Here is a 10,229-nt window from a genome sequence, read left to right as displayed (position 1 = left end):
ATTTATCACTAACGTCCCATAAAACTTGGTTTAATTAAAGCAAACTTCCCATGATAATAAGAGGCAGTTTGCGGGTTTCTGTCTTTTTGTTTCCTTCCTTTTATTTTCAATTAAAAAAAAGGCTCTGATGTGTGCTGAGCTAAATATATTCTACTGCGTGGTCTGTCACCTCTTCAAAAGTTTTTTTTTTTTGAAAGAGGGGGGGGGGTGTGTTTTCTAAGATATGCAGCCTAACAACCTAACAAAACTAGCACATACATCGATTTTTCTTTTCTTTTTTCCCTGCAAGTCGGCATAATAATTACTGACATAATTACAAGTGATTATTCTCCACGGAAGGAAACGCAGCCCTGTTTAACGGCATGGTTAGCCCGTAAAAGTAGGCTCTAATGTGCTTTAATTTACCAGTCTCTTTGCGTTTGCGTGCGCACTGGCCATATCTGCGCGTGCTCGGCCCAGTGTTTAATATTAGTTATTTTTTTCGGGATGTCTTAGAAAAGCTCCTGTGCTATAAAGGGAGCGGTGACGCGCCAGTCTCTTCTGCGCGCTCAGATGTGGGTTGGTTTTTTTTTTTTTTTTTGGTTTTTTTTGCCTTGTGATGTGTGGGGGGTAAAGTTTTGTGCGGAAGGCGGGGGCGCGGCTGTGTAGTGTGGAGGCTCTGGGCAGACTGGTGGTTTCAGGGTGTCAAGAGTCAGTTCTGGGCGAGCGCAGCAGAGTGCATGAAGGAATCCGGGAGCAGGGAGAGTTGGCGGGCTTAAACTCTGGATTGTGCGAGCAAACCTCACCTGCATCTTGGAATCTCTCTCACCCTCTGTCTCACTTTTTGGGAATAGTGGGAAGCTTGCTGTTCCTTGGGATGGAGCGTGGATGGGACGGTGTTTCATATGCTGGGATGTGTATTCTGGGTGTTCTGTCCGTGCTCTCGTCGGCGCTAAGCGGAGTTTGGGGGTTTAACTTTTACGCAGAGCATCCCACAGTTTATAGGGGACCCGATGGAAGTTACTTCGGTTATGCTGTGGACTTCTACCAAGCTACCGCCGACAGCAACACGTGAGTGGCAACATCAGGGCTGAAGCTGTCCTGGAGAAGTTCTTCTTAAACTATACCTGTACAAATTGAACACATTGCCTTACACTAATACTAATAAAATAATAAAGAAAAAGAGTGATGGGGGAATAATGAAAATCCATGAGCGTCATTATCTGTCTTACCTTTGACAGATTAAGGAAAACAGAATAAAAGGACCTGCCTTGTATGAGAGTTTATGCATTGTTTGAAGAGTACATTGTCTTGCATGTGTCTTGGTTTTTCTTTTGCCTATTAGGATCAGTGTGCTGGTTGGGGCTCCCAAAGCCAACACCTCCCAGCCCGGCATCGTAGAGGCTGGAGCCGTTTATTACTGCCCCTGGCCTGGGCTGCCTGAGAGCTGCAGACAGATACCCTTTGACAACTCCAGTGAGTTACCTGAAGCCTGTTTTCTCTCTGTCTTTCTCACTGACCTGAATAAACATGAGGTAGACTGCTGGTTTCTTTGCAGTAAATCGAAAGGATTATCCGTTTGAGCTGGACAAACTGTGAGCCTGTCACAATCATTGTTTCGTGAGTTCTCATATAAGTGTTTTATTTAATACCAGAGATGAAATTGAACCATCATTTATTTCACTTGTAATAATTCCTTTTAGAATCATAGGTGGCCCCAGATGTTACTGGAATTGAAACCACTGTTTTATAACCTGTGTGTGTCTGTTTAAGTTGGCGCAAGTGTTGTTGGATGAAAAAAGAGGGAGATGAGACATGTGGGTCTCATCAGCTTCCTGTAACAATAAAAAAAAGGGAAAAAAAGTATGGCAGGTTTGCTGGTGAATGTCTTCATCATGTTGATTATGGTATCCAGTATATTATCAACAGTAGTGTCCAATCAACTTTTGTTGGTGAGTCTAATGTCTCTGACACACGCTTCTCTATCTGAGTTGGCATGTGTGTGTGAGAGAGAGAGAGAGAGAAAGAGGGAGAGAGAGAGAGGAGGGGGTAAACTGAATGCACATGGGAATTTAGTTTCCCTTCGGAAGAAAGGGGGATTGGGCGAGGTCTGCTTTTTATTAGATCTTGAAAATGTAACCCTGTCTCCTTTCCCTCCCCTCCATCAGTCTGTCCTTCTCTCTCTCTCTCTCTCTCTCTCTCTCTCTCTCTCTCTCACCTATTACAAGGACTTCTAACATCTTTGTGATGACCACAAAAAGTGAAGTGGAGAAGCAACTTGCTTATCAGTGCAGTGATAGGAGTAATTCTACTCTCTTGTAGTGTTATGGGCAGATCTAACATCCAGAAAAAGGTGTACATATATATAAACAGCAGATTGTAACTGAATTAACATAAAAACCTTCAATCCATAAGAAAAAAAACCTTTGAAGATGAAGCTGCAGTTGGAAGCCATACTGCTGCAGAGATCATATATCTGTCATATTATTATACCACAGTGTTACTATGACTGGATAATTTATCAACAAGCAGCTGATGCGGAAATGCAACTGCTGATAGCTGATCAGCTGATAAAAGCACTGTTTCAGTGTTCTGCCTGAACTACAGCAAGGCTCCATGAAGATAAAGACTGAGATGTTTTGTTTTCTCTAAAGTTAATTACAGTTATTTTTCACCGAGGGGGGTTTAGTTTTAATTTGAAGTGTTTTGGGGGTTAATTTCAGGTTTGAGGGACAGAGGCATAAACCTGGTGGAACAAATTTGTGTGTGAAGTCATGTGTGCATCTTTTCACTACAATGGGGGGTTATGCACGAGTTGATTGATGACCGTGGCCACTGTGGATATTTCTAGAGTTACAGCAGACCCATTCTTACAGGTATAAACCAGACTAGGTAGGAGGCACATGCATACACACTGATGCACACTGTACAAAGTATCCGGAGCAGAGTGCTGAGCATCTGTGTGCACTTGACTGGTTAATGTCCATATATCAACTTCACGTGCGCCTGATTATGCGTGTGCATGGTTTTAGTGACATTATGCAGATGTGTCAAGTCATGGCAGTGAAGTGAAGTGAATAGGAGAGGGGATGACTTGCTATCACAGATTAATGATAGATTGGATGTCCGTGTGAGTTAAGAAGTCTGGAAAGTAGAGCTGAATACTCCACTGCTTCACGTCTGCTCTGCTGATGCATTGCTACTCAGTTTACCAGAAAAATGATGTTTTCATTTAGAAACACTTAAAAATGATGAATATTTTTGAAATTCTATTTTCCTTTTCCGAGAAGAGATGTAGGTAATCTTCACAATCGCACAAAATACATGCACATCTGAAAGCAACACCTCGCATAACCCGATCTTGGTTTTATGCTGTGAGGTTAATCATTCAATACCCTCATCCACTATTACTCAGGCTTTGGGAATAAAAGTGGCAGTGATACTTAATTGAACCTGTATTGCCAGCACTGCAATGTTAATGATTACAATTCTTTTTAAAAATGCACACAGACACACACACACACATATATATATATATAATCTACATTATATATAATCTAAAATCAATCTTGACTTTAGCTGGCAAACTTGTACTGTACATCTGGTTGTCTGTAATTTTAGTGTGTGCTTGCTAAAAGAAGGCGTTTAATGAAGAGAGGTCTGCACTGCATGGCTGGACTTTATTAACACGGAAAACTACCTACAACAGAGCGAAAAAAAACATGTACACACACTTAACACCAAGTCGACACATAATTGTAATTCCAATGGGGAACTTCTAATAATGTCCATGTCCATGCTTGTGTGCGCTTTGTGGGGAGGGGGTGAGGGCTCTATGTATCTGTGTAGGGTCAGAATGAGTCTCTTAAGTCTTGTTATTTTTTATGAGCTTTAACTTAAAAAAAAGTCTCTGTAGTTTGACAAATGTCTGTTTGTGGGGGACAGATGTTGTTCTGATGTGTTATTGGTCTGTTTACGATGTTGCTGTTTGTTCTTTATTGTATCTAGGGCAAATGTTTTCTGTGCTCACAAGCAGAGCTACAGGCAGCCTCAATGGCCAATATCTCAATATCGCTTTTACTGCCATCCATTATACATTATATCTTTTCTGTACTCTTACGGTACCCTTTATGTCTTTATTTTTTTCTCTCTCCAGATAACAGAATGATTAAGGTAAATGGTACCAGAGAGCCTCTGGAGTTTAAGTCGCACCAGTGGTTTGGAGCATCGGTCAGAGCACACAGAGGCGAAGTGGTGGTGAGTGAAAATAAAGTCAGATATTATCTGAATCATTTAACTTATCCCACACAGATTTTCCCTCTACATTCCCCTCTTTTCTAAAGAAAACTGAAGAAATCTTAACTGATTTCAGATCAAGAGGGAAGACGCACCAGCAAGTAGCTCTTCATGGTGACCATATTATATTAAGTCGTAAGTTAATAAGAATATCTAGGGTGATTAACTGGTGTCAGGGGATTCAGGTACAAGGGCACTACAATTTCATGCAAAAGCTGCAAGATTTTGTTCATAAATGGAAATTAAAAAGTTCCATGTAATGTCTGTGAAGGTTCTCAGTCATCCAGGTCATCGTAGTCAAAGGAGTTTGCAAAGAAAAGCGTCTGGACTTCTTTAAGTTGCTTGAAGACGTTTCACCTCTCATCCGAGAAGCTTCTTCAGTTCTAAGGTCAAATGAAACAAGGTGAAACGTCTTCAAGCAACTTAAAGAAGTCCAGACGCTTTTCTTTGCAAACTCCTTTGAGTTCCAAGTAATGGCGTAAGAGCAAGCATTCCTCAGAAATATATCACACTCTGTCTGGTGAAAAGAAATTGTCACCATCGGGGTGGGAGTACAAGACACCGCCTTTGCAGACTTCCTGTGGCCAAGTTCTCCGTCATACCTTCCAACATAACTGTTAAACAAATCCAGGTGATATGAGGAGTTTGGCACTCGCGCCGTGATGCACACAGTTTTTGGTTTTTTGTGTATTGTCGCGACGCTGCTGCGGAGCACTTTGTTCTTAAATGTATTTCCTGTAACTGTAATGTCCTTTCTGTTGTGGTTGTATTTATCTGACAGTTGCACTGACAGAAAGGGAATTTCCAAATGGATAATAAACAAAACTAACTATGGCCGTCATTTGTTTTTAAAACCGGAATCAAAGTGGGGTTTTTTTCATTGGGCAGGCATGCGCCCCTCTGTACCACTGGCGGACAGTGAAGATGAGTGGGGAGAAAGACCCAGTCGGGACCTGTTATGTAGCCGTCCAGAACTTCAGCGCCTACGCAGAGTACTCACCATGCAGGACCAGTGAGTCAGTCTGCAGCCCTGTCTGGAAATGTTTCCATCAACCTGTTGTTCCTTTCATCCCCTCCTCCCTTTGTTTTCTGCCTCTGCTATCAGGATAAACAGAAAATTAACCACGTCGCGTCGACCAGTAAGGCACCACGATATCACATGGCGTATACAAAGTGCATATTTTTCATTTTAGTGGACAGGAAAAAGCTGATGTTCACTAAAATTTCATAAAAACTTACATTCATCATCTGTGATGTTGTTGCGCCTACAGATAGCATTTGGTTTAGTTTTGGTTTTGAGATATATGCCTGAGATTTCCAGCGCATATATAAAATGAGCTGCTCGGAGCAAGAATAATCCTCAGTTTCCCTCCCGTGACCATCACAGTCAGGATTACAAAGATATCTGAAAACCCGGACGAACAAAACAAAAACCGTGTGCGTGGCGAGGTCTGGGTAGGGAAGGTAGGGACTTGTGCTTCCGCAATAAATCACTTTCTCTGATGTTTTACAAGTTGCCACAGTAACCTGAAAATATATCCGTCACTCTAACAGTTTGTCAGACTCTCTCTGTGGCCCTCTTCTTTCTGTCATTAGTTCTGTAAATGGAATTTATGGGATTTTTTTTTTCATTCTCACTTCCTTCCTGTGATCTCTCTCCCCCTGTGCAGCGATATGAGCCGGCATTAAACTTTGATAAGGAGAAATGAAGGCTATCAGGTGGCACATCATAAACAGCAGAGAAAACCTAGCCTTTGTTGTCCACACATACACAGACATTCATACTTGTACTCCCTCTGGTAGTTGGTTCAAAGCCGTAAACTCACCTCTTCCTGAGGAGGGAACGACTGTGCCCTGTTTTGCAGGGGAAGTATTTCTGCGTCATGTTTCTAAGCTTTTTCTTTTTTTGTTTGCTTTATCTTAACATGTATCTGCAACCATTCAGGCTGTAACACATTGTTTATAAGTGCGCTTGTGTAGTTACGCATCATTAAAGGTCACTCCAGGGGGCCACTGAGATGGAGAACAATTTATGATTGGCACATATGTTTTGTGTGTTCATGCGCCGTTAGATGAAGTAATTTAAACAGAAACACACATCAGTGGTTCTACATTTTTATGTATGCCGTAAGTGCTTGATTATCTTAATTATCTAAATATTTAGTTTTGACAGTAGGGATTTTTGTAGTTACATGGTTTCATCTATTAGAAGCTATGATTTTGGCACAGTTGAATTCCAGGAAATTTTCTCAAGACAAAAAAAAGTACCAATTTATTGTTGCACTCCTGGAATATTGTCAGACCATTCAACATTAATACAGCAGAATCATAAATTCCCTCTTTTTTAATTCTACTTAATTCCTGTGAAGACTTGTGCCCTGCATTATTCCCAACGAGACAGTAAAATGCAGCTTGTTCAAAAAAAACCAAAAAACACTCCTACTAGAGCTGCACTGTGTGTAGGTCTGCGTGCATCCCACTCCACATGCATTCATCAGTATTTTTTTTGCAAACTTGATGACGAGGCCCCTTTGTGCTTAAGAAAGTCAGTGGAGAACCACGAACTGTTCTTCCCTCCTGTGTGGGTGAGACCTAATTGCTCTCTCGCTCTCTCTTCAATCTCAGGTAGTTTCTATGTGCAAGCCAAAAGTACTTCCCTAAAATAAGTAAGATATTCCTTTGAGTGCTTCTGTTGTTTCAGTTTTTGCATGTGTGTTCGTGTTGCTTGCAGATGATCCAGACCCAGAGGGACAGGGATTCTGCCAGGCTGGTTTCAGTGTGGATTTCACCAAGGTATAGACTGGAGCGGCAGTTACACTTTATTACCCAAAAACCTCCTGCACACAATTTGTCGCTTCTCAGAGTTCATGCAGAGAAGACTCCCATCAAAATTTATGGGCAATGGGAAGATCAGAGAGCGTTTGTCCCTAGAGAAGCCTCCACGCCCGATGTGACCCATCGCCTCGTAACACAATAGACCAGACACACATAAACACACTAACATATACACACGCATTCTTTCACTGTATAGTCAGTATGAACCTTGACCTTTCACTCATGGTCCGGCCTTACCCTCCTCACATACAGGAAGCTGTCATTCTCTTCAGGATGTCAGAAGGCAGCGGGAATCATATGGGCACATTCACACAGCTATACACATTTTATAAACCTCTAGTCACACTTGCAAAATTTATTTAATAACAATTCCTCCAATATGACTAAGCCTACTTAATTGTATTTATTCCAGGAAGGAAAGCTGGTGGTAGGAGGACCTGGAAGCTTTTACTGGCAAGGTAACTGAAACAGCAGTGTGTAAACCTTTGTTTGCTCTCTCTCTTGCAGTGATTTCATCAGTGGGACAGTGTTCAAATCAGAGAAAAGAATGGAGATGAGTTTAGCAGTCGGGACAGCCCACCTACACACATATGCACACTGGACACACTTTCCAAATCTTACCTAAGCGAAGGTGGAAAAAAAATGCGTCCCTTTCTCTGCAACCCTTTTATATTCGCTTTTCCTTTCCTCCTTTTTTTTTTTTTTACTTAATGCGTCGCTCTGTCTGTAACAGTGTAACAGGAAGTGGGTGTTTGGGCTCTGTAATGAGCTGATCAGGGGGTAATGGAGTGGAGGAACTGCCCCTCTGCTCCTCAGAGGAGCTTGGAAAAGCTCTGAGGGGAGAGGAAGAACCTCAAGCCGAGGCAGCAGGGTTGAGAAAGACAAAGGAAAGGGGTGGCAGAGAGAGAGAGCAGACAGGACGGCCTGAGTGATAGAGCCCGGCGATGGAGATGACAGAGAGAGAAGTGATGGAGTATGTTGATGAGAGTCAGACACAGAGCAAAGAAGCAGAACGATTTATCTCCTTGATAAAGTCAGAGCTGAGGTCAGTCAGATTGCTGGATATGCATGGGTAGTCTAAGCAGAGGGATGAAGTGTCTTAATAGGTGTAGACACAGCTTGAGTGTGTCATAGTTAAGCTGTGGAAGTGTAGCGGTACTCCCCCTACTCCAGGTGTTTCAGCGCGCGTGTGTGTGTGCGTTATCCAACATTGTGCAGCTGCTTGCAAGGAGAAAGGACACAATTATTCATCACTTGAACAAACTCATTTCTCATTTTTCTTTACTTTCTTTGTAACCTAATGATCTTTGACCTCTGAGGCACATCAGCTGCTTAAAAAAAAAGAATAATGTAAGACATAATGTGTTTTTCAAAAAAGAGAGAAAGGAAATAGATTCGTTTTTTTATTCAGAGATACAATGATTACATATTGTTAAATAATGAATGCTGTGGCATAAAGGACTGCACTAGACAGACATCATACACACCCTAATGGACTGCTCTCTCTCTCGCCGTGCCCTCAGCACTGGCACGGCAGCCTGCCTCCAGTTAAAACACTTCCTCCAAATGTTTATAAAAGCACTCAGCCTGGATTTTATGGCCTCTAATATACAACAATTATCTTCAGCCTTCAGCTTGATTCATCCTCCAACAAACTCACATAAAGCCTTGTTATCGCTGAGTGAAAAATAACTCGAAATTAGCAGCACTGATTTATGCATCTCTGTTAACAGTTTATCTCCTCAATCAGGTTGTAGTTTAATAATGAGTCGACACGGTGATATGAGATAAAGCCAGCACGGTGTGTGAGAGAGGGAGGATGAAGGGCTGCGAGAGGAGCTGAAGGGAGGGTTAAGAGGGCACATTTCCCTCCCCATCAGTACACACACATTAAGGAGGATTTATGGAAGGCTGAAGGCGGCCAGAGATAAAATCATTTGTTTGTCTGACCTCTTGTTCTACAGCAGAGGAAGGGTGTTGTTTGTGTGCGCACACCTATAATTCAGAAACCTTGTGATGGAGAGGGCAGGATTTTTCTTGGGAGTTTTTAAAGGCATATTGGCCAAACGTATCAGCTTTTTGTTCTGCAAGAACTAAGATGTGTAAGTGTTTCTGCCTCTGAGAGGATTGTGCGCTGTCTGTGTCTTTCATGTGGAGCGAGCCGTCCAGCTCCAGCAGTTATCTGCAACAGTGGACAGCAGGGCTCCCTACACGGAGTCTGAGCTTAAACCACTGCCTATAAACAGATGTGGCTTTCAGATTGTTTGTTTTTCTCCATCCGTGTGTGTGTGTGTTTGCAGGTCAGGTGATGACAGCAGGGATAGCCGAGATACTGAATGGCTACTCTTTAAAGGCAGTGCTGAGACAGGTTTCGGGAGAGAAACACACAAGAGCTGCTGAAGACACACACGACGACAGCTACCTTGGTAACATGCATTAACAAACACACACGCAAGCTTACATTCAGGTCTATAATTATTTAGACAGTTTTTGTAATTGTTGCCTCTGTACACCACCAAAGTGGATTTTTAAATCAAACAATCAAGATTTAATTAAAGTTTAGAGTTTCAGCTTTAATTCCAGGGGTTTAACAAAAGTTTACTGTTCATCCTTTAAGAGTTACGGCCATTTTTATACACAGTCCCCCATTTGCAGAGGCTCAAACGTAGCTGGACAGCTGACTGACAAGCAGGTGAGGTTGTTCTCGCATCATTTTAAGTTAAACAGATATTAAACGCAAATTGTAAAGCTTTCTTTTTTATCTTTTCAATGAAACTCTTAATATGAGGTCCAAAGAGATACAAGTGAAGGAGGCCATCATTCGGCTAAAAAGGAAAATAAACCTATCAAACAGATAGCAAACGCCCTAAGAGAGTGGCCAAATCCACAGTCTGGTACATTCTTAAAAAAGGAGTGCACTGGTTAGCTCAGCAACACCTTGAGGCTTGAATGACCGCAGAGGTAAACTTACTGCAGAATTCTTTGTTTGGAAAGAAAAAGCCCTTCAAAACATATCACTAAAGCAAAAACATTGTGTATTTCTGATACTCTGCAATAAAAAGACTTTCATGATGGAAAGTCAAGAGGCTTTGCAACACAGTGCAAACCACTCTTTACAC

General features: G+C 42.0%; 1 protein-coding gene across 1 annotated transcript in view; it reads left to right on the top strand.

The window, feature by feature from the left end:
- Positions 1-724: 724 nt before the first annotated feature.
- itga8 (integrin, alpha 8) overlaps positions 725-10,229 on the top strand; it is a 42,577-nt gene continuing 33,072 nt past the window's right edge. The window contains exons 1-7 of the mRNA XM_063485540.1: positions 725-1,050; positions 1,325-1,455; positions 4,136-4,236; positions 5,164-5,287; positions 7,007-7,068; positions 7,523-7,568; positions 9,411-9,536. Coding sequence (XP_063341610.1) covers positions 857-1,050; positions 1,325-1,455; positions 4,136-4,236; positions 5,164-5,287; positions 7,007-7,068; positions 7,523-7,568; positions 9,411-9,536 — 784 coding nt within the window. The 5' untranslated portion in view covers positions 725-856. The remainder of the gene's footprint in view (positions 1,051-1,324; positions 1,456-4,135; positions 4,237-5,163; positions 5,288-7,006; positions 7,069-7,522; positions 7,569-9,410; positions 9,537-10,229) is intronic.

The sequence above is a fragment of the Pelmatolapia mariae genome, linkage group LG10_11 (assembly GCF_036321145.2).
Source record: "Pelmatolapia mariae isolate MD_Pm_ZW linkage group LG10_11, Pm_UMD_F_2, whole genome shotgun sequence".
NCBI classification, from domain to species: domain Eukaryota; kingdom Metazoa; phylum Chordata; class Actinopteri; order Cichliformes; family Cichlidae; genus Pelmatolapia; species Pelmatolapia mariae.
This window is presented reverse-complemented; position numbering and strand designations above follow the sequence as displayed.